Source organism: Drosophila nasuta, chromosome 3, assembly GCF_023558535.2.
Source record: "Drosophila nasuta strain 15112-1781.00 chromosome 3, ASM2355853v1, whole genome shotgun sequence".
NCBI classification, from domain to species: Eukaryota; Metazoa; Arthropoda; class Insecta; order Diptera; family Drosophilidae; genus Drosophila; species Drosophila nasuta.
This window is the reverse complement of record NC_083457.1, coordinates 2494429-2520402: the sequence shown is the minus strand read 5'-3', so window position 1 is coordinate 2520402 and position 25974 is coordinate 2494429. Positions and strand designations below refer to the sequence as shown.

General features: G+C 37.3%; 1 protein-coding gene across 1 annotated transcript; it reads left to right on the top strand.

The window, feature by feature from the left end:
- Positions 1 to 14058: 14058 nt before the first annotated feature.
- LOC132789845 (toll-like receptor 7) lies at positions 14059 to 21173 on the top strand. The gene has a single exon (XM_060798138.1). It carries the CDS (start codon positions 14851 to 14853, stop codon positions 19144 to 19146), a length of 4296 nt encoding a protein of 1431 aa, XP_060654121.1. The 5' UTR covers positions 14059 to 14850; the 3' UTR covers positions 19147 to 21173.
- Positions 21174 to 25974: the final 4801 nt, after the last annotated feature.

The window sequence follows — 25974 nt, the reverse complement described above, 5'->3', positions numbered from 1 at the left end:
GTATCTATGGCAATGCATCGCTAAATAAGATCGTCCACTGCTGATAATGTCGAGGCCTGTTCCTTTTCCTAGACCAGCAAGTGTTGAAAATTGCCGAGGGGTGACAATTGTTAGACCAAGCCAAGTCTGATAACTGCTCGCGTCCAGTCTAGAGGAAAAGCGATATGCAGCTAAAACCCATCTTCAAAATTAGTTCCAGTGCTGTCAAGTAATACTTTTTGTGCCTTATATTGCGATTTAACTGACCCTCAATAAGATTCTTCCAATATTCGTATCTCATTCCAAATGAGTCATTTTATGGGCTCATCAAAATATTGGGTTAAATTGTGAAAGAAATAATTGGAAGATGGACAAAGATAGTGACAATGTATAGTAATTTTATTTGAAATTAAAATCAGTCAAACTAGTGCTCCACATAAAAAAATAATTGCTATATATTAATTTTATTGATATAGATTTCTTATTTGAATCAAGTTCAAGCTTGTAACTTTGGACTCTTAAAGTTGTTTGTTATTAAACCTATGAAATTTCTAAAAAGTTGACTTAAATTTATATCATATTTTTCTTAAGTACTAAATATATTTTTGTTGATGGCTAGTTGTTAAATTTCTATATACAAAAAAAAGTATAGTATATATAATATATTATAGTATTTATTTAATAAGTGAACAATACGGACAAACATAAATAAACTGTGTTTATAAATCTTAAGGAATATTAAAGAAAACCCTGATAAGAAATAATGCCGGCAGCAACTGATTTACATATTTGCCAAAATGCAGTGAAAGACTATATTGAAATACCAAATGTAGTCTTCGGTGTATTTTAGTATATTTTCTGAATATTCATTTGTTTTATTGTTTATGCTTATTTGAAGATCAGGACCTGTGGGTAAATCTACTAGAATGTCTTCTAGTTTGTTCTTGAGCAGCTTGAGGAATTTATTAGAAATAAAAAAACGTACCTAAGATACCCTTAGTTGTCCATCGAATATTAAATATGACTAAATCAAATTTATTTTAGTCCAATAAAGCACTTAATAATTCAAGAGCAGAGCGAAACCAGTGCGGTTAAGGGTAAAACTCGAATCGTCAGCTGAAGGGATTTTTTGTGTGTGTTGAACCTCAGTCGATGACATTTGTAACAAAATTAAACCAATTTTCTCCTACCCAGTTCAGTTTTGTGGGCGAAAAGGAAGGTATCAATAGCCGGGCGAAACCTGACTCGCAGCTCTCACTGAAAACATTCGAAATGTAAACAGGACCCCAACAATTGAGTGAATGTCTGAATGAAGGCATGACAGCAGGCTGGTTGGACAGACGGACGTGGCTTGTCAATCAAATTGTCGCGAGGGACGCACGCAAATTTATTAAATCGATATGCCGTCAAAATTGAAAGTGGTTCGCTTCGGTTTTTTGCATGTCTGGGACCTTGACAGGGCCGCAACCCAGAGACGGGACATCGATGAGGGACAGGAGAGAGGGAGGGCATGAGGAGGGATAAGTTCGCAGCACAGACAGTTGAAAGCCCAATCTAAACATTTGCATTGATTGCATTTCGCTGAAAAGTAAAGATACTCTTTTATTCTTTGTTTGCCTGTCTTTTTTATTTAGCAAATATTTGAATGTCGTGTAAAATTTAACAGTTGCCATCTGAAAATTAGCCAGACACTGAGAGGATGAGGGGAAGAGAGTGCGATTGGTAAATCTCCAAACTTGGCTGCAACTTTATTGTTATTACAAGCGATTTTCTAAAATAATTAATAGCAAAATGTGCGATGACGACGGGGGCGGGGCGGTTGGTCGGTCTGTCTGTCACTGGCAGAAATTACAGAATTACGGAGCATGTTGCGCGGCGAACAAACAAAAGAAGAGGAAACGTAGCAAGGGAAAGGGAATAGGTCAAAGGACATTCGGTACACGCAGCACACGCAGGACACCCAAGCAATTGTGCATTTTGTCAATGGGAATTAAATTGGCAGTCGCTAGACTTGACTCTCTCTCCCTCTCTCCTCGCTCGCTCGCTCGTTCTCGCTCGTTCTCGCTCTTGACTGGCACTCTCTGAAATGTCAATTCAGTAATGCTACTACACTTAGAGAAAATATAATAAATTTCTAGAATTTTGCTGCAACAATTTATTCTTAAATTTTTAAACACTTAGAATAAGACAAGTTTCAAGATGAGGACATAATTCTTAAATCAAGCCTTTTGTATCTTAAGACTATTTAGCTTTTCGTTCTTATGTACGATTGAGTCTTGGAAATAGTCAAATTTCTACACTTATAGGTAATACCATATTGTTATTGTAGGTTATTATCTTATAACAATGAAATTGGCAACCATATGACATATTCTTAAAACAATTCAGAAACTCGCTTTATCCAAAAGAATTTTAAGAATTTTCTCAAATTTAGACTTTAACTTTAATCTATCTTTTTTCGACTCGTTGCTTTTTTTTTTTTGTATTTACCATAATATTTTTTTTTTTACTTTTTTCAAAGAAGAAATATTTTTAAATTTATACATTTTTATAACAAATTTTATAAAAATATATATTTATAGGTTTCAGCATATAGTTACTTCAATTAATAACTTATACTTAAGTAAAATTAACAACCTATCAAAATGTGAATTACAAATTTATATAAATATATTATTCATACAATTCTAAAACGCACTTCAATAGGACAATGTAATGTACTTTTTTAAATATAGAATTTCATATTTGAATCAAGAATCTTAACACTTAAAATTCTTGATACTAGAACGAATGTGTTTTGATTTTTGTCTCAGTGGAGAGCCTGGAAGAGTCAGGGCAAATCGACAGGATATCCTCAAAAGCATTGCAGAGGAGAGAAGGGGAGGAGAACTAAGGCTCAATTGTGGGCATGTTGAGCGGTTGCTCGAATGGCTTCGATCGCTCAGTTGGCTGGTCATTCCCATCATTAGCGCCTGTACGTGTCAAATTGATGCTGTTATTGTTGTGCGAGTGTCTGCGCGCGTGTGTGTGCCTGTGTGTGTGTATGAGTGTGTGTGAGAATAGTATTTGACATTTAGCTTAGCCGCGGGTGACAAATTTAATGGACGTAGCCGAGCATCTTTTGTGAATGGTCCGTGGGGTGGAGGGAGGTGAGGATAGGGAAACACTATTGATTTTTGCCCCGAACTCGCAGCTATTTGACTATCTAATTACTGCTGTATGCGGCACAGACATTTGGCATAAATATTTTGTAAATAAAATGAATCCAGCACACAATGAACTCGTTGCCCCAAATCGTCGGACAGCTGCCAGCATTTACACTGCGGCCACAAGATAAAGGAATTAACAGACTAAAACAGTCCAAAACGACCTTAAGACCCGCAATTTCACCCTTTTCCCGGGACGAGGGAACGCTCTCGGGATGACGATGACATGTGTTAAGGCGCTGAAAATGCTTATCTGTAGTTCGTGCCCCACGAATCGCACAACGTTCCTTCCACACACATACATATTTTCTCCTTGCCACATTCTGTGGTAGATATGTTCCTTTTATTATTGTTATTATGACGGGAAGCAGTTTTCTATTACAGCGGCAAGCAAGTTGAATTTTTATTTGCTCATAAAATCTGTTGAAAGTTTCCTTTTTTGGGTTACTCACTTTTTTAAGCATTTTAAGAGCGGATGCTAAACGCTTGTTGCCAAATTTCATTGCATTATCCGAGCACTCAAAGTTCCATAAATTCACAGATAGACATTTCCGTAATGCAAATCATAAACCAAAATGAAAATAATCTTAAATTTAAACTCATGATTTCTAAAAGTCTTTAAAAATATCGTTGAATGAATTTGGTACTATTTGAATTTGAACTAATTTTTCTTAAATATTTCATATTGGATAGTAAGTTCTTTAAAGGAAATGTTATACAGCATAAAATAATTTTAAATTTGATTTATTTTTTATACTTTTATGAATTTTAATTGCCAAGTAATATTTTGAATGTACTTCCTAACTTTCCAACTTATTTTTCTATTTTTCTTTATATATTCTTTATGTATTCATAAATTTTATTTAATTATTGAATATATTTCCCATTTAAAAAATGAATATTTCAAAATTATACATTATACATTAAATACTTATTTGTATTTCGTTTACATTTAAACATAGCCTTCCTTGCTTTCGACAATTCACTTACTTTAATTGGTCACTGATTTCCCGTACACGTGAATCAGATATTCAATTCCTCTGCCAACACATTCAACTCGATTGAACATAAATCAATTAATTGTAGACAGCTTGTAAGCAAATCGAACTCGTAAATTATAAACAGCAATTGTATTGCATACGCAACCAAATAAAGAGAGACAAAAACTTTCAGACACTTTGAATAAGGTTGCAAGAAAATGCATTTAGTTATTTTCAACATGTCTCTCTGAACAATTATCAGAGGTATCTATGCCTGACTTTAAACATTGACCATTTCCATAATACTATCTCAGATGTCCAAGCACGAGCTTTGACTGTGGCTTTGTCTTCGGTTTTTGGTTTTCAGGCTTTTGGCTCTGCTCTCATATAAATTATTTTTGATTGATGTGGCTCGCAGTGCAGCACGTGCAACGAGCAACTCGTTGAAATTCGTAAGTGAAAAGAATGAAAAAGTGAGGAATGAAAAAGTCCAGATTTTCGAAAGTAGTTGACTAGAAGATACCCAACAAAATGATATTCGATTTTAGAGCAAGGAAACCTACAACAGATTATCACATTAAAAAAATTCACTATAAATAGCAAGATTATTTCAGATTTTGTTTTTTTGTAGAATATTTCAATGCCAAAGTTATATTGATAATATATAATTAAATAATGAAGTCATGCCATTAATTTTTTGGTGAGCTTGACGTTATACAAATTTAAAGTTTTATTGTAATTTTGATTTACTCATATTAAATGCATTTTCCAAAATAAGTTTCTTTAAAAATTCTTAGTTTTGTTTTTGGATTTTGTTTATACATTTTTCAATGAAAACATTTTCTATTGATTTACCCTTATATTTTGTTTTTGGTTTAACAATTAATATTTTGTTTTTGGTTTAACAATTAATATTTTGTTATAAATGTTAACGCTAACTTAAACATTTATTTTGAAGCAGTCATTCCCTGTTTGTTCTCAATATTTTGTACAGGGTATAAGAGCAGAAGAACTAAGCAATGTGTTGATGATTAAAATGCAGCCAAGGTTACGTGTGGCGTTTTCTATCTACCAGGAAAAATATGCTTTAATTGTCTTGGCTTTTTTCTGTTTTGGTTTTTTTTGGTTATTGCTCAAATCTTATGAGTAAGAGAAGAGTACGTATGATTTTTGAGTTCTTATGTTCTTAGAATTAACGAGCTGAGCTACGTGCACGGCATTTTCAACAATTATGATTATTTTTTCAGTTATGCCCTGCATGACAAAATACCCACAACAAAAGTCGAGTTATTTATGGTTTAGTATGATGACACGAAAGTATGGAATAGTTCTGGTGTTTTACCGTAAACTAGTTTAAACGCCTAGTTCTAGGAAAGCGTCCCAAATGAAAATTGTTAAATTCTATCTGGAAAATAGAACTCAAGAGTTGCACGTGTCCAAATTGAAGGCACACTCCCGCTCAAAGAGAAGGGAGGCAACTTTGTTTAATGCACTTACCGAGCCTCTTAAAGTGCTATAAAACGCGTTCAACTGCGCCTCAGTTTCAGTTTCAACTTCTACTTCTGTTTCAGTTTCTCCCTCCAATTTCACCTGGCTGCTGGTTTTATTAACTTGGTCAAGTCATATGCGAGTATGTGTAATTGCTATTATTTCTTTTCTTTCTTTTTTTTTACTTCGGTCGCTATGCTCTCTATACTCTGTCGATGTTTTCCAAGAAGCGGCGCTCATATTTTCTTCGACTGCCTCTGTTCACTTTCTAGGGAAGGCGTCACAGTTTTCTGTGAATGACTTAAGTGCTGGTTACCGAGTTTTAATCAATGGCAACGAGATAAAACGTTCAACTAGAAGCGATAAAAAACAAACGAGAGGCAGATACGAGAAAGATGCTGAGATTAATCACAGCTTCTTATAAAAGATTTTTTTAAAACTAAACTGATAAATTATCACGAAGTGCGGGCATTTATTAGCAGTTTTTATTACTGCACTTTAAACTCAGTTGTGATTCACGGTTTTATGGTAGTTATGGTTAGTTCTAAAATTTAGCTGAAAATATTTTACGGTATTGAAGGGGAAAAAGGTAAAAATATGATAGGAAACGTTTCCTATTAAAGCGGTTAATTATTTCGTAACCTACCGAAAAAATTTGAAATTTTTGAATCCTAAAGTTTGATGATTTTGTTTTGTTAAAAAATTGGTTTGCTGAATTTTCAGTTTTTGATTTTATACAAAAATATACAAATTAAGTGAAAATATGATAGGAAACATTTCCAAATGAAGCGCTGATTTCTAATATTTTTTACTATTATCACATGCTGAAAGAATTTTAATGTATTGAATAATGTAAAAAAATTAAAGATAGTTGAATTTTGAATTTTGGTTTTGTAAAAACTATAACAATTTTAAAAGTTCGGAGAAATTGTTTACCTAACTATTAAGAAATCTAAGAAACAATATTCACTATAGAAATAAAATTCCAGAGTTATGGTATATCTGACAAAAATTGTTGCTTTTAGTTTCTTCTTTAAATTTAAAATTCGCGTTCTAAGGAGATTGAGGAAAAGCGAGATGGAAACAAATATAGAAACGGAGATTTGAATTTCTTTCACAACGCAGAGAAAACGCGGCACTTTCAGTTTAATTGGAAAGTAGAATATGCAACACTTGTGAATGGAAACGGAAAAAAGGCAAAAAAAGGGAAAGAAAATCGGAGTTGAAAAGCAAAGCGTCAATAGATCAAAACATCAGCGAAGCGATTGGAAGAGAATGTGGGTGGAAAGGAAAAAAACGCGGAATGAAATTATAGTTGAGCCACAAGTTGGAGGCAGGAAAAGTATCTGACGAGAACAGCAGCGCTTCCTTGGCTCCTTTGCAAATAGGCCTTAAAAATCAGCAAAGGACGAGAGGCAAAAATCAACAGAATGTGGCCACAGGAAACCAAAACCGTGTTGTGGCGGCGGCCCATGGCTAAACAAAGTTGCACAAGATTGTGCAACAAACAGTGGCAGTGGCTGTGGCTGTGGCAGCCAGGAAGAAGCAGTGGCAAAAACTGCAGTACGCTCTTCTGCGCTGCGCTGCATTGTTGTGTTGTTCTCCCCCCCTCTCTCTTCACTTTCCTTCTCTCGATGGAGCCTTAACTCGACACAACAGCCCACTCACCTGTTAGTGCCAGCTTGTTGGCCACATCGCAGCTTCAGCTTCAACTTCAGCTTCTGCTCCTATCTCCTGTTTTTGTTGTTGTTGTTCTTGTTATTGTTGCTGCTGCATTTCCAGCTGAGTTGTTGCTTGGCGAGTTTCGCAAACTTCTGGCGTTGTGATTGTGTGCGGCATAATTGCATGCGATTATGCTGCCTGCTCAGCTGTGCAATTTATATCATGGGACCAGCCTCAACAGCGACAACAACAACAACAACAACAACAACAACAACAACAACAACAGCAACGAGAATAACAACAACAAAGCCACGATGCAGAAGAAGAGCTACAACAATAATAATAACAAGCGCAAGTTCAGCAATCTTCACACTTGTTCCAGCTCCAGCTTCAGCTTCAGCTTCAGTTCCAGCTTCAACTTCACTAGCAACGCACAGTGGTTGAAAATTAAGTATTAATGCCTTACTCATCAGAAATATAATTAGAAGTTTTAGTTATTTGAAAATAGAATGTGTTCTACAGACAGAAACTAATATAGAAAAACTATTAAATACATCAGTTTAAATTCTAAATCAATAATTATACAAAAAAAGTGAAGTCCCATTTATTTGGGATGTATTAAATACTTTGAAATTATATATCTTTGTGAGGACCGATGTAAATTTTCGTATTTTATTTGATTCATTTTTAAAAATTCATTGCAGACATTTTTATTTTCGTTATCCATCTTATCCATTACAGTACTATAATATTATACCTCCAGCAAATGCATGAAGTGTATATATTCTTGATCATCCATGATATATTTTTAATATTATAGTACATCAATATAAGAAAATTGCTTTGATATACTTTAGTGTTGTCTTTTATATTAATGTGGTTTGTCTTAAGAATAATATCGGAATGTTCTAATTTTATTGAAAATAGGTAGTCACAGTCGAGCACACTCGAGCTTTCTTACTTGTTTATCTTTCTAAAAGCGAAAATGTATCCATAGGATGTGCACTTTTGGTTTACATTGTATTTAGTTATGCAAAAATTCACGAATTCAGTAATTCGATTGTCATAATTAGTAAAAATATAGAAAATATTTAAGTTTCATGTACTTTGTGATATTAAAAATAAAATAGTTTTAGAGAACTTATGAATTTCCCATTGAAGAATTTAATAATTCAAAAAAGTTTATTTTATTTTTGAACTTTAAGAATTTCAACAATAAAGTAATACTAGGTAACGAATTTTTTTCACTTATATAATTTCCCTTCACTTAATTATTGATCGGTGTATAAGCGGTGTTTATTCTTTATCCTATGCTGTAGGTTGCAATTTCCATCTGGAGTTGAGTTTTCTTTTTTTGCTCTTACTTCCATTGACTTTATTCCACTGTGCAGCGGTTGCTCAATTTGGTCGCATCCTGTTGTTCAATTCCCCGTCGCCCCTCGCCCCCTTTTCCATTTCCCCCCTCGCTGGTGCTGCTGCCATTTGGATCCTTTACCAGCGCCTGTCAATTTCAGCTGCCGCTTTTGCCGCACGGCACCGAAAATTTGTTTTTAGTTCAATTTTTGGTCAAAATTCTATGTCCGGCCGTGAAACTGGCCTCGGCATATTTTATATCAACTCGGTGGTTCAGTGGCTATCGCTCGTTGGGGGATGGTCAAGAGAAGGGGGAGGGATAAGAGGGGGTGGTGTTTCGGCCATGGCCATGTGGGTGCAACGACAGCATTTGCCATTTGCGCAATTTGTTTTGAGCTTTTGCCTCATGACAAATTCCATTTTTCGGGAACCTGCAACAGACTTGATAATGGAACCGAGCCGAGATGGACTCGAACCGACTTCCCCCCCTCCTACTTCTGCTTCCCTTTTGTGCTCTCCTCACTCTCTTGTGCTCCATTGAATCGCAATCGCTTTAGGGTTCCCATTTTGCAGCCTGTAATCGAAAATATTGCGCCACGTTTGTCGCACTTTTGGTAATTAAACATTGCCGACGCATTTTATTGTCCGCTCTCTCTCTCTAATTATTTATGCATACATCAGCAGCGAGCAGCGAGCAGCGAGAGCAACAAAGGCCTCGAGATCCATTGAGAATTAACGGAGGAATTTATCGCGCAATTTAATGCACATTTACGTAACCATAAGTACAATCTATGTATATAGTATTTTAATACTGATATTCTTTGCTCTATAAATTGAAATATAATACCGCACTATCGTCGACGTCAGCTGATAACCCTTGACTTCTTCGGAGTCTCCTCTCTCTCTCTCTGCATTCCCCTCAAATAGAGCTGTTCCCGACATTCTTCGACTGCAGATAATTCATGGTGGGCTTCCACTCTCCTCTGCTCTCTCCTCTGCTCTCTTCTCTTCTCTCAAAGATAAGAAGTCATCACGCAAACAGTTGTTGGACTCTTGTGGACTATCTTGGGGTCGATGGCCATTACAATAAATATACTTAGTTGCAGATGAAGCTGCTACTTGCCCATAAATTGTTGTGTTATTCATATGCGTACATATTTATATAGTGTCACAAACTGGAGCACAGCTCTTGGTTCATCTGAGGTTGAACCTTATACAAATATAGATCATGAATCGGCAATTAGCTAATAAACTTTTAAGACTTGTAAACAAGCTTTTAGACTTCCGTTGCTTTTAAATTGCATCTCATTTCCAACAGCAGATTAAACAGAATCTTATTCTTATGCATCTTCTTAATCTGTTTGTCTTGAACAAAAATATTGTGGGTAGTTTAAGATCACTTCAAGATCAATAGCTAATAATATTCAACTTTATGTTATTTTAAACTAAAACTAATTAACATTTTGTAAAAACTTTAAATAAATATTAGATAGAATGCAACAAGAATTCAGTAAAAATAACTTTAATTTAACCAATTAAAAATAAGAAATAATGTTCGAGGTATTATTTCGTTAGTTACACTCTTATCGTTTACACAAAAATGATGCAATTATGTGGAATGTGTAATTACAATAAAAATTAATATCTTTTTCTGTTTATTTTTATTTAATCTTTATTGCATGTGCACTAACATTTTATAGTCAAACCAATATCATATCAATATACTGAGCTCTACGTCTTGAAACTTTATAATAACAACATACTATATTTTTGTAAAGTGTTCAATTGAACATTTTCATACAACATAATAAATGAGATGAATATTTCCACTCAAAATATTGCCTCAAAGAACTATGCAACAATCTGAAATGTGATTTTATATGCAATACATTCAATATAAATGATTTACTTACAATCAATAAATTTCATTTTACTACATTTCTAAACTTATTTTATGCACTTTTCTTCTTAATTAAAGACTAAAATTCAGAAAAAATCGATTACATACAACGTTTTCTGCTAGGAACTTTAGCATTTATGTATTATCAGCAGATGGAATTAAAGTTTATCAAACTAAGTGACTAAATGAATTAACAGAATTCTCTAAATACAACTGTTTCTCTTAAAACTTATAAAACACCTTTCAGTGCCAGTTGTGTTCATATTGCGAACAGTCATGATTTAAGGATTTTATACAAAGAAATGATTTCGCACTAAAAAATGTGTGTTGCATTGCTGTGAGAAATATATTTTTGCACGTTTTCATCATACTAAATATAATTATATATTATTAAATTGATGAAGCCAAAGGCCAAAGCAGACAGCGCTAGTAAATTTACGCTAGGTTATAAATTAAATCTTTTAATAAATAATAAATGAATATAATATATTAAAATTAATAAATATTCAAGCTTTACTTTAATTTAAATAAATTTGTATTATATTTTCGTATTTGCTTTAAGGATCATTTTGGGAACTTAATGTTCACTTAAATAGCTAAAAAAAATTGTTTCATTTCATGCCGTATAACAAAGCTTTTTAAAAAGAGCAAAATGTTGCTGATAACTGTATTTCTTTAACAAGTTTTGGTTTTTAGTTATTTTTGAAACGCTACAAAAATGAAATGTTTTTTTGCCTACTCTCATTCAAACGTAATTTTTAGTAAAGCCAATATAACTAATTTTAGAATGTTGTGGAAAATTTCTCTTACAGTAAGCAGTTTTTGAAATTTGATACAGAAAATAATAACTATAGTATTAATGATTCCTGAGGATTTGGTTGTAGAGGTTATTTAAACAAAACTTTTGTAAAACAAATAATCGCTACTGCAATTGGGTTTTAGGACTTCATCGCTATACCAGTATGGCTTTCGGCGTATTTTAGTCTTTTTTGCGGGATATTAATATATTATTAAGATTAATACCGCACTGATTTGCTTTTATTGACAATGGGTGGAGGGTATTTTACGACATTAGTTTTCTTACTTGTTTTTATATTATCTTATACTGGAATTAGTATATTTTTCTCTCTTTTGGTTCAAACAAGAAGTTAACAAGAAGTTGTGTCTTTTTATTATCCTCAATAAAAAATAAATATGTTTATAAAAGTAAAAATAAGTTGTCTCAGCACGTCTATTTCAAGAGGTTTTTAATATTAATTATTAGTTTTACGTTTTGTGTGGGATTTAATTATGTTATATTGAAAGAAAGCTATGAAATGAAACCAATTTTAAAGTTTGTGTCGCGTTAGTTTTGTTAAATTGCTTTTACCAATAAATAAATATATTTTTTTAAATATATACATATATTATATATGAGTAATTCTCTGGCTATCTAAATTGAAAAAGCATACACCAAAGTATTTTTTATTTTGAGTAAGTATGAATCTTATAGCTCTTGATTAGCACTTTAATTAGAGCTAAGAAAGATTTTGGTATTATTTTTCATTTTTTAATAAGATATTTGCCAAAATGAACAAATTCGGTCTGAAACCAATAAATGAATACATTTATATATATTATCGTAAATCAGAAATAGTTTCTAAAATCAATCCAAGCTCTAAATATAATAATAATCAAGAGCTAAAGGAATAACATTTTTTTTTATTTTTAAAATTGCTTCAGTTTATATTTTTCAATTGTAAATAGAGCACGCGACAAATGCCCTCAGAAAATTACTTTAATATGTTTTTTTTTTATATATTTATTTTTTATTTTTATATCATAAACAAGTTTTAACTTTTCACATTGCATGTCAAAGACATGTTTTTTGTTTGTTAAGTTTTCTCTCGGCGAGCTCTCATTAAATTATTGTTTTATTTTTAGAATTATAAATAGAAAACATACTAAACGAACGCTTCAAATCAATGCACTTAGCATAGAGTCCTGTTTTGTCCTGCCACTGAACTTATTGCTGCTCCCAAAGCCTTCATCATCAGCAGCCAACTTAATATGAGGTAGCATTTTGTTGTTGCTGTTGTTGCTATTTTTACAGCCGTGGCACACACACACACTCATAAACACACACACACATGCAAACACAAGGAATAGAAAAATGGAAACAAGTTGAACAAGTTTCCGACACCTTTTTGCAGCAGCCAAAAAAAGAAGATGAGGAGAGAGTGAGAGAGAGAAAGAGAGAGAGACGGAAGAGAAACAATGGCAATGTGTTGTTGGGACTTCGTCTAGTTGGAGTTGGAGCTGAGAACGAAGAGAAAAAGAAGCAAAGGGAGGGAGGGAGGGGGGTGTGAGTAGGAAGCGTGCTAACTTAGTTACAAAAAGGAGACGAAGACGGGCGAAGCAGAAGCAGAAACTGAAGCTGAAGCAGCTCTGCACCTTTGGCAATTTACTTGGCTTTTGTAGATTTGTTGCCGCTTGTTGACGACTGCCAAGGACTAGGAATTGCTGCCAAGTATCTATGAGTGTATGTGTGTGTGTGTGTGTGTGTGTGTGTGTGCAGACCGCAAGCATCTTCCGGTCATGTGTGGGCGCTGGTTTCCCGCTCTGTCAGTTAATGAAAAAGTTGCCATGAATAATAAATGCATTAGACGAAACTTGCAACAAACAAAAAAGTTACACTCAACATTCGTCTGATAAATACCTCAAAGAATGTGTAGAGTATCTTCAATGATAAATAATAAATAAAACATTTTTCAAAATGTCCGAAAATGTGGCAAATGATTCGAGATACTTGAAGTTATGGCCAACTTGGCCTTGGCCTTAAAGAGCGTGAGGAAACACAAACAAAATCTTGAGGGAGACTTCAAGAGCTATCTATGGATAGAGATGCAGATGCAGATACATTAACAGATGCAAAGATACAGATACAAACTTAGGATAAAGGTTGATCTAAACACTCTAAATATAACGCGACTGCTGCCACTTGAGAAACTCGCGCCATTCTCAAATGTATCTGACAGTGCGCTGTGTATCTTGAAGTACGTGTATCTAGAGCGTGTGTGTGTGTGCATTGGAGTTGCTGGCAATGTGTTAAACATCTTTTAGCGTTGACAAAATTGCATGCCACCCTTGCTCCGCTTTGCCTTGCAGCTGCAACAATTAGAAGTTGCCTTGCAATAGGAAACGTATCTGACGGATGCGCCTTCAAAGTTGTTCCTGCTGCTGTTGCAGCAATAAGAAAACTACAGTTTAACCGAGTGCTGAGTGATGTGTTGAGTGAAAGAGAGCGAGCGAGCGAGAGAGAGAGTGGCAGATTAGGCAGCACAATTTTAGAATTTTAGAAATGAGCAGCGAACAACTCCCGCGGAGTAAATAATTTTAAATAGACATTTAAACTTTATAAAACAAATTCAACATTATAAAAAGATTGTTATAATTAAACCCATATTTAAACACATTTGGAAAACACAACTTTTTTTTTATAAACATACAACCTTTGTTTACTTTGTCGAAATTAGATTTGAGCCGCTTTGCAATTTATTCAATTTGAAAAACCACTCAAGAACTCACTCAAACTTGCGCTCTCACATTGAGCATGGCACACTAGCGCCAACCGGCCATGCAGCGGCCGTAAAAGTAACTAAACGTCATGAGAGAGCGGGAGAGCGAGAGAGCCACACATCGTTTTATCGAGCCGAGCGAGCACATGCGCCTCCTTCGTGCAGTGTGTGTGTTTTAACGCTCTCTGTCCCACTCTCTCACTCTCTATGGCTGGCGTTGCGAGTCGTGTGCGGCAATTGTAATTGTCGTTAGTCGAACGGCTTTGACTGTGACTATTGGCGAAGTAGGAAAACAGTTCGAGTGCGAGCGCCGTACGGTACGGACGTGTGCAGCACGCACAAAAATTTTCAAATTAAATAAACGCAAAATCGCTAAAGAGCAAAGAGAAAAAAGTAATACCAACCGAAAAAAAAAATAAAGTGCAGAAAATGAAAATTGAATTGGATTAAAGAAATGCCAAAACAGAGCAAGTGTTTAAGATTGCGAAATACCCAAAAAATAAAGCAATTCAATTAAAGTGCGTAACTTCGTGTGTGTATCTTTGTGAAGTGTGTGTGTGACGACTAACAGTGACTAAAAATGTCAATTCCATGTACACAAAACTAAGCAACAGCAGCATTGTGCATCGCATTAGATACCCTAGAAAAACAAAAACAACATCCCCTTCCCCCCACCCATACACACACACCTACACAACACCAACACAACCAAAAAGCAAACACAAATGGAGCCTAGGCTTCAATTACTGCTCCTTGCGCTGTTCGCCATCAGCGCCAGCTGCAGCGCTGCCAACGACGACAGCAGCGCAGCCAGCGTGATGTTAGGCGGCAGCAGCAGCAGCAGCGGCAGCGGCAGTGTCAGTCTCTCCAGCGATTATACTTCGCTGCTCGCTGCCTCGTCGTCGTCAGCCGCACAACTCCCCGCTGCCTCCTCGCCCGCACCAGCGCACAGTGGGCCGGTGAATCAGTGTAGCTGGAGCTACAATGGCAGCAGCGGCATCGTCCACTGTGCGCTGCGACTGATTGAACGGCAGCCAGGACTCGATCTCCAAGGAGCCGATGGCAGCAGCCAGCTGACGATCAAGTGCAGCGATTTGTATCTCTTCGAGTCGACGCTGCCCACAGCGGTCTTTGCCCGCCTGCAGACTCTGGACACTCTACGGGTGGAGTCCTGCAAGTTGCTGCAGTTGCCCAACAACGCCTTCGAAGGACTGAGCACGCTCAAGACACTCAAGCTGAGCACGCGGAATGGAGAATGGGGTGCAGCGAAAGTCCTGGAACTCTATCCGGATTCGTTGAACGGACTTAAACAGCTGACGGAGCTGGATCTGAGCGATAACAATTTGCGGGGCTTGCCTGCGGGTTTCTTGTGCCCGGTGGGCAATCTGCAGACGCTGAATTTGACCAGGAATCGCATTCGGACCGCGGAGCAATTGGGTTTCGCGGATCTCAATTGCAGCGGGGCAGCTGCCACGGGAAGTGGCAGCGAGCTGCAGCTGCTCGATGCGAGTCACAACGAGCTGCGCTCTATCACCGAGAGTTGGGGAATCTCGAGATTGCGGAGATTGCAGCACTTAAATCTGCAGCACAATAACATCTCAGAATTGTCCGGGGAAGCCTTGGCTGGACTCGCTTCGCTGCGCATTGTGAATCTGAGCAACAATCACCTGGAGACGCTGCCCGAGGGACTTTTTGCAGGCAGCAAGGAACTGCGTGAGATTCATCTGCAGCACAACGAACTGTATGAGCTGCCCAAGGGACTGTTTCATCGCCTGGAACAGTTGCTGGTTGTCGATTTATCCGGCAATCAGTTGACCTCGAATCATGTGGACAACACAACGTTTGCCGGTCTCATTCGTTTGATTGTGCTGAATCTCGCTCACAATGCTTTGACCAGGATTGATTATCGGACATTTAAGGAGCTTTACTTTCTGCAGATCCTGAATCTGCGCAACAATTCGATTGGCCACATCGAGGACAACGCTTTTCTGCCCCTCTACAATCTGCACACCTTGAATCTCGCAGAGAATCGACTACATACCCTGGACGACAAACTCTTCAACGGGTTGTATGTGCTGTCTAAGCTGACGCTGAACAACAATTTAATCAGTGTGGTTGAGACTGCGGTGTTTAAGAACTGTTCAGACTTAAAGGAACTTGATTTGAGTTCCAATCAGCTGAACGAAGTGCCGCGTGCTCTGCAGGACTTGGCCATGTTGCGGACGTTGGATTTGGGCGAGAATCAAATACGCACCTTTGACAATCAGAGCTTTAAGAATCTGCATCAGCTCACGGGATTGCGTCTGATTGATAATCAGATTGGGAATATCACGGTTGGCATGTTTGCCGATCTGCCGCGTTTGAGTGTATTGAACCTCGCCAAGAACCGCATCCAGAGCATCGAGCGTGGCGCCTTCGACAAGAACTACGAACTGGAAGCGATTCGTCTGGACCGCAATTTCCTCTCCGACATCAACGGAGTGTTTGCTACGCTTGTTTCGCTGCTTTGGTTAAATCTCTCGGAGAATCATCTCGTCTGGTTCGATTATGCCTTCATTCCGTCGAATCTCAAGTGGCTGGACATCCACGGCAACTACATCGAAGCCCTGGGCAATTACTACAAGCTGCAGGAAGAGATTCGAGTCAGGACACTCGATGCCAGTCATAACCGCATCACGGAGATTGGTCCCATGTCCATTCCCAACACCATCGAGCTGCTGTTCATCAACAATAATCTGATTGGCAACGTGCAGCCGAACGCTTTCGTGGACAAATCAAATCTGGCTCGCGTGGATCTCTACGCCAATCAGCTGAGCAAGTTGCAACTGCAACAACTGCGTATCGCTCCCGTTGCTGCTCCCAAAGCTCTGCCCGAATTCTACCTCGGCGGAAATCCCTTCGAGTGCGATTGCACCATGGATTGGCTGCAGCGCATCAACAACCTGACCACACGGCAGCATCCGCGTGTCATGGACATGCCCAACATCGAGTGCGTCATGCCACATGCCCGTGGCGCCGCCGTGCGTCCCCTGAGCACTCTGCGTTCTCAGGACTTTCTCTGTCGCTACGAATCGCATTGTTTCGCTTTGTGTCACTGCTGCGACTTTGATGCCTGCGACTGCGAGATGACTTGTCCCCACAACTGCACCTGCTACCACGATCAGATCTGGTCCACGAACGTCGTGGATTGCGGCAACCAGCAGACCATGGAGCTGCCACGTCGTGTGCCAATGGATTCGAGCATCGTTTACCTCGATGGCAACAATTTTCCTGTGCTTAAGAATCACGCATTCATCGGGAGGAAGAACCTCAAAGCATTGTATGTTAATGGCAGCCAAGTGGCATCGATACAGAATCGCACTTTCGCCAGTCTGGCCACATTGCAGCTGCTGCAACTCTCCGATAATCGACTGCAGACGTTGCACGGCTACGAATTCGAGCAGTTGTCCGCTCTGCGTGAACTCTATCTGCACAACAATCAGCTGGGAAACATTGAGAACGCAACTCTTGCGCCTTTGGTCTCCTTGGAGCTACTGCGTCTTGACGGCAATCGTCTGGTCACACTGCCCATCTGGCAGCTGCATGCCACGCACTTTGGTCAGCGCCTGAAGAGCATTTCGCTGGGTCGCAATCCTTGGAGTTGTCGCTGTCAGTTCCTCCAGGCGCTTACTTCGTATGTGGCGGACAATGCTTTGATTGTGCAGGACGCGCAGGACATTTACTGCATGGCTGCCCCTGGAAGTGGCAACACGGCTCTGGGCTACGAGGCAAGCATCGCAGCTGCCACCGAGAAACGCGAGCTCGACTTTAACGCCACAGGCGCCGCTTGCACCGATTATTACTCAGGAGGTTCGATGTTGCAACACGGAATTCCAGAGTCTTACATCCCGCTACTTGCTGCTGCCTTGGCGCTTGTTTTCCTCCTCGTTGTCGTCATCATTGTGTTCGTCTTCCGCGAGTCCCTCAGGATCTGGCTCTTTGCGCACTACGGCGTCCGTGTCTTTGGTCCACGCTGCGAGGAGTCCGAGAAGCTCTACGATGCGGTGCTCCTCCACTCGGCCAAGGACTCGGAGTTTGTTTGCCAACATATCGCCAGCGAACTGGAGACGGGTCGCCCCGCATTGCGTGTCTGTCTGCAGCATCGAGATCTCGCCCATGATGCCACACACTATCAACTGCTTGAGGCAAGTCGCGTGTCGCGTCGCGTTGTCATTCTGCTCACACGCAACTTTCTGCAGACGGAATGGTCGCGTTGCGAGCTGCGTCGCTCGGTGCACGATGCTCTAAGGGGCAGGCCACAGAAACTGGTCATCATCGAGGAGCCCGAGGTGGCCTTTGAGGCGGAGAGCGACATCGAGTTGTTGCCCTACCTAAAGACTTCGGCGGTGCATCGCATTCGACGCAACGATCGTCACTTCTGGGAGAAGCTGCGCTACGCCCTCCCCGTGGATTACCCTACGTATCGGGGCAACAACTATACCCTAGACCACAACCACGAGCGCATCAAGCAGCCCGCCAGTCCCGGTCTGCTCTATCGCCAGGCGCCGCCGCCTGCCTACTGCGGTCCAGCGGAGGCGGCTGTGGCAGCTTCCGCAGCAGCTGCTGCTGAGCAGAACTACTCGACTGCCACCACAGCCACGCCCAGTCCCAGGCCTCAGCGTCGCGGGGAGCGAGAAGCGGGAGGAGCTGCAATCGGACCACATCACTTGCATGCGCAGTATTATCAGCATCACGGCATGCGACCGCCATCGGAGCACATCTACTCCAGCATAGACTCGGACTACTCCACGCTGGACAACGAGCAGCACATGCTGATGCAGCAACAGCAGCAGCAGCAACCTAGCAGCTTGCCCCTAGATGCCCAGCGAGCGCAGACCTGGCGACCACAGCCGAAGCAGCAGCTGCAGCAGCAACATGCGGGCACAATGGTCAAGGCGACTCCTCAGCAGCAGACGGGACAGCAGTCGGGAGCACAGTCGGGACAGCAGCAAGGTCCACATGTGCAGGCGTATCTCGTATAGAGCAGAGGAAGAGTGGGGTAAGAGAGTGAGAGAGAGAGAGAGAGAGAGAGAGACACAGCGAGACAGTAAGAGAGATAAAGACAGAGAGAGAGAGAAGAGGGAGAGAGCTAGAGAGTTGACAGTGATTTCTTTGGGGACTGGTTCCTGTGCATCATTTTAATTACTAAAATATGTGCGACTAAAACTAAGCGAGAGAGAGAGGAAGAGAGGGAGACAGCAGGAAGTGTTATTTTGTTTAGTCAGTGCAAAGTCAGTTTAGTTGCACTAAACAAACATAAATCCAAGTACACTAAACACACACAAGATGCAACTCAAAGATACAAAACACAATTGCAGTTCCCTCTCTCTTTCTCAACTCGCATGTGTGAGGAGTGAAACAGCAACAAAACTCTAGAAAGAAAGACAGAGAGAGGAAGCGAGTGCTAGAGGGCGCCCTATAACAATGTCAAGCTGCAAAGTTTTCTAAAGTTACCACTCGAGTGGAACTTTTGTTTCTTGTGGTTGGTTGTTCGTTTCCCCCTCATTCATTTTCATTTTCTCATTTTCTTAGCTGCAAATGCGTTTAGAGCATTTCTCTGATAACTTTTTAATATGCTTTTAATCAGTTCAAGCCAAAACAAAACAGCACAAAACTACAGCAAACAGAGAGAGAAGCAAGCTTAAGATTTATGAGCTGAAAACTTTCCAGCTGAGATTTTCAATCCTTCGCATGTGAAAAGCTAATGCCGGAGATTGACTTAGTTTATACGGGATTTTGTTTAATTCTTATTAAAATTCCATTTTAATTCGAAATATTTTTAATGCACTTCCAAAGATTTCAAGTGAATCGATTTGCTGCTTTAAATGAACCTTTATTTGCCTACACGTACACGAAAAAAAGTCTGGCCACACTGGCATTGCTCTGCTCTTTGAATCCTGCTCGATGCTGCTTTGATCTTTTGTAAATATGAGAAAACTTGATATGCCTAAAATAGAGTTAAGCGAATGCCACTGCAAATACGTAGTCTCCTACAATTAATTCAATAATCACATTCGAAGAGAAAACCACTTGTAAACACATTCACAAAAGAAGAAGAAAGAAACTTAGCTAGCAAACGGTAAAAGTAAAAGAACTTCAAAGAGATATTTAAAAAAAAATAATAATAATAATACTAAAAACTATTGCAGTAAAGCTCATTTTAAACACTTACGCTTACCAAAATATTGTAATAATAATGATAACTCTAATAATAATAGTTGGGTTGAAGAATGAAAAAAATACTACATGGCGTATACACAATATGGAATACTAATATATTACATAATTACATATAAATGCGTAAATGATGTGACTGTAAAAAAACCAAAAAAATGTCGAAAAATACTATAAAACTGATATTATATAACTACGTATATATGTATGAGATAAACTTTATATAAATGTAATACACACACACACAATGTTTGACAACTGCCTATAGCAAGTACGACAAAAAAACACTTGAAAGCATTTATTTCAAATTTAAAGCAACAACAAATATCTGAATACTTATTGTATGTAATGTTTAAAGATCATCAGCAAAAGCAAAAAAAAAGAAGAAAACTCGCCTACTCGTCATTAAATTTTTAGCAAAACAGTTTCAAAAACACAAGCAAATTAAGCTATCGATAACTAAAGAACCAGCTAAGACATATAGATAGATACAAGATACAGTTTAAGAATGTGAGAAAGATACAGTGGAAGAGAAAGAGAAATGTGTGTAGATGGATGGATAACACTTGTACCAGTATAAAAGCCCAAAACTGTTATTTATTTTTTATTTTGTATAATATATAAGTTATTATTTAAAGCCCCCACTCTATAATATAATATGATGTACTATCTATGGATAATTCTCGATAATTCTTGTGAATAACTATTTATATATTGATATATATATATATATATATACATCTATGTACGACAAACAACAAAGATATTTTTCTGTTTCGCAAGCGAACAACAAATGCAAAAATGAAAATGAAAAACCTTTTTTTAAAAACTCAAATTCAACGTGTCTTTTTATTTCACCGATGATGATGATGTTGGATGGTGGGATTTCACTCTTTCATATTTTTTTGTTCGTTTTGCTAATTTAATTCATCATGCACATGAGTTGCTCTTTTTGTAATCCCCATGCGGCACAACAACTATGTTGCATGACTCAATCGTAGGGAAAGGGAGAGAGACACAGAGAGAGAGAGAGAGGGAAGCTGCCTCGGCGGCGGCCTGTCAAAGTCAACTGAGCAAACGTAACTCATAGAGTGATAAATCATTTTTTGTTTTTCTCTATAGTAAAATATATGAAACCAAAATACAAATGCGCCCAAAACTCGCCCCCTTTACCTTTATTTTTTTTTGTTAAGCGCCAGCTCTCTGCATAGTTGCCTCTACTTTCAGTCTGGTCGAGTCGAGTTGAGTTGAGTTGAGTTGAGTTGAGTCTCTGTCAGTTTGCGGAGTGTTTGTCTGCCTAAATGACGGCATGTCTGTGCATCACATTGAAGGGTAGCAAATACACTCACACTCACACTTATATTTCTATGACGTTTTGGCATTTATGCCAAGCTCAACTCTCGAGTGCTACCAAAGTGCGATATGCCTCCGTCTTGAGGCACGAAATACGAGTACTATAAAAAGAGCTGACTAACTGAAGACTGAGCTGAGGCCCAACACTTGTTGGAGCTGCTGCTAAACAGTAACGAGTTGAAAGACATTTGCTCTTCCCAATGGGTCGCAAGAGTCTCCAGTGACCTGACCTTAGCCCAGGTGAGAATTGTAAAGCGATTGTGGCCCCGCAACTGAAGGATAAGTATAACAGCTTGAGGTGTAGCAAAAGAGTATTTTTAGGTGCTATTGAATAATAAAGAAAGTATAACTCATCATTGTAAAATGTTATAACATTTTGAGTCTTTCCTTACACATTAGGTGTGAAAATATTGTTTTTGAAATTGGTAAGTTACTACTTGTTTCTTGTAAACAAAAGGTGCTGAATGTTTCAAAATTATTTATAATATTTTTTTATTAGAACAAAGTAAAAATTTCAGAAATATTTTAATAATATTTATATTTTCCTTTCAACATGCTTCTTATGACTTTAGGCCATTAAATTTTTCTTGTCAATCACACAAGTTTATCAATTTTACAATTTATTTTACAATAATTTTTTGAACATTTTATTAGAATATTTTAAAAAGTAAAGAATAACAGGTTTACTAGAAATTTTCTATGTAAATAACATAATCTGCAATTTTTTAGAGTAAAAGTATTTAAATATTTTCCGGAATATAATAATAATAGTATCAACTAAAGGAACCGCTTTCCTAGATGAATATAAATATTTAAATCTTAATTTTAATTCATATTAGTTTGGCAGTTCTATTTTGAGAAAAAATATAAGTTGTATGTTATATAAAATGTTAGGTTATTGATATTTTGGATTTAACAAACATTCCCAGGAAATACAGATTTATTCTGGTTTTGTATTTATATGCAATACCAAAACTTCTTTAATAAAATTAAAATAAGTTCTATGTTGAGTTGGTCCAAAGTGATATTGATTATTTAATTAAAAAATACTATTCAGATTCAACTTATTTATAATCTCTTTAAAGATATTATGAATTGCCAAAAAAAAGTTTTCATGTTATTTAAATTTATTTTATGCATCTACGCCAATTTTTAATAGAATTTAACGCCGTTAATAAAATATATATCTCATTATTTTGTTTAGTTTCATTTTGTAATATCGAATTCGGATTGCATTTAGCTGAATGTTTTAAATTATTGTATTTGCTTTGATTAAGAACAAATCTCATCAGTTTATTTAGTTTTACATTTTATTTTGTTATGCAAGTTTTGTACTTAACAAATCGCAAACGTTTGTTTAAACACATTTTCTGTATTTTAACCAATTAAATTTGTATGTGCACTTTCAATATAATAAAATGCCAATCATTAGTAGAGTTCTATGCTACTTTCTAAAGAAATTGCAGCTGCTGTATTAGCTAAAAGTAATTAATTATCTAAAGTGATGATTCAATTTTATTTGCAAATTAGAGAGATTCTCTTTATTTCAGTTTTAGTTTCAGTTGCGAGTGCTGGAAAGTAGCTCAATTTCTGCCAGAAACTTGCACTTAATTTCGTTTAGAGTGCCAAAAACGAGAAACGATTTGAAAACTGTGTAGAAATGGACTTTCATTTGTTTGTTTCCCCCTCTTAGAGTTCTCCCCTTCCCCCTTTAGAGTCGCACACACCTCGCTGCTCTTGGGAAACTTTTTTAATTTGCTTTCATTGAGGTTGTCGTTGGCTGTTTGCGTCAAAAGCTGTGCCACACTCTACAACTTGCAACTAATAGAATTACAAAACCTACAAAGAAACACACACAAGCACACACACACACACACTCATGGAGTGTGTGGAACCCTCGGTTGCATGTAACTATAAATGCGTATCTAGATACAAATGGTTGCAGACACAATGTTGCCCCAGTTGAAGGTTTTCAGGGAATGCTAACGTCGAGTTTCGGAATTTTTCGTGAAATTCATTTAACAATTTCTTAATTGTTTGCAGATACACATCTGGCACGCAAGAGGGACAGAGGGACAGAGGAGAGGGGTGAACGCTTTAAATCAATGTAGGCTACACCAACAACAAGAAGAAGAAGAAAAAGCAGACGTAAATAAGCGTAATATCTGTATCTTTGTATCTTCTGTGTGTGTCAGCGTTTGTCTAGAGCCATATTACTTACTAGGCAACTGATCAAAATTCAATACGTGTTGCAAATATCGAATTTCCATCAAAACAGAAACAAAAACAACACCCATAAAAAACATTTTGAGGGTTGCACAAAAAACATATCTCTATATACAAAAGTATTTCTCATATGGGGAAAAACGTTGTGCTTGGCAAAAAAAAAAGCAGAAAAAAGCGGAAAGAAAAAAGAAAACCAGTAGCTTGGCCTCTTCTTTTGGGCTCGCCTGCTTATTATGATAATAAATTTTTATGCTGCAAGAAATAAAACCAAGTGCACGAAGGAAGAAGAGGAGAGGGATAAAATTAAATAAAAAAAACGTATCTGAGACGCCCACTCCGAGAGTGTTCGACAAGAAGAAGAAGATGAAGATGAAGGGAGGATTGGAAGCGTAACGTAAAGTGAATTAAATTGAATTGAAAACTCTAGCAAAATAATAATACAGAAAAGGGCTCCGACCGGGGCAAGTTTAAACGCTCCGAAAGCGACCGGACTCTGTCAGCACTTGCAATCAAATTATTTAAATGTAATAAAAAAGGTTCGCAAAATATTTGCGGAGAGAAAAAAAAAACAGGAAAACACACACACACAGGACAACAAATTTCTGGTGTCAAATGTCTGGACAGAATGTGGGCCAATATTTTGCATAAAGATTTAGCACAGACAAACAGCGAAATACGATTTTATTTGATATACATACTTGCAGATACACAAATTGTTGCTGCTGGGCATTTTTTTTTCCGCCCGCTTTTTGTTGTCGTTTATCTGCGACATTTCCTTTATGTATTTGTCACACATAGGAAAAACGCTTTTCGTCACGTACCACGCACAGAAATAGGCAAATAAATCTGTGAAATGAACGCTAACGCTTCGGTAACTATAGCGAAGCGAAGCTCTCTTGTACATTGAGATACATTTGTATCTTTCACTATGGGGAGACGACACAGTTTCACAGTTTTCAGTTTTCAGTTTCCATCCAGCACATAAACAACGACAACTACAACGGCACAAAGGTGAAAAGTTCAATGTAACACTGTGCAAATCAAACTGTCGGCCAAAACATTTTCCACTTCTTCGTCTCACTTCTCGCTTTTCTTTCAAAAGTGGGCGAAAAATACAAGAAAAACCCATTGCGCCTGGGCATATTATTTCGTTCTTTTCTTTGCCCTGATAAATAAGTCAAATTTAATTATCTTCTCTGAAGCAGTCGAAATGTTTCGTTCGTGAAATGTGTTCATTAGCGTTGAATATCAGCTGTCTGATTTACTTTAATTTTTCTTTCATTTATTGCGAAGTAGTCAACTAAAAATATCTGTGTACATTTGAATAGTAACTTAAATAGAAATGCGAGTAAACAAATTTAAATAGAATAAATGAGAGAATTTTAATATAGGCACGAATCAAATGCAATTAAATTAATTATGAGAAATATAAAATACATAAATAAGCGCACTAACAAAACTTAATGAATACAAAATAATAACAATAACAAAATCATAATAAAATGGTTACAATACAAAATAATTCTTAATGGGAATTCGAGTAAATAAATGTGTAAGGAATAAATAAGAGCATCTTAATATTGGTATGAATCAATTCGATGGAAAAGTATATATATAAGTAAATTGTACAAAGTAACAATAATAAAAATAAATGTATGAATTTAACACTGTTAACTTCTGATTTTAAGATTCATTTGCGCAATAAGTTAATATTTAATAAAAAAGGAGGAGACTTAAAAATTTAATGTTGCCCAGAATATTTATACATATGTATCCTATTTTTCAATTTAAAAATAAATTCATCATAAAAGTTTAACACTGATCTATTTTGAATAATATTGATTATAAAAACTTTAATGATTATAAAAAGACAATAAATTTCTGAATATCAATTTTCTTTGTGCATTAAACTTAAAAAGGTGAAAATATATTTTAACTATCGAATTTTTTACCATAATAATAATTTGCAAATATTTGGGTTATAAAAAAACATGAAATTAAACACTAAGAATGTTAACAGATGCTTATACAAAAACTGACATCGGGAATCATCCTTT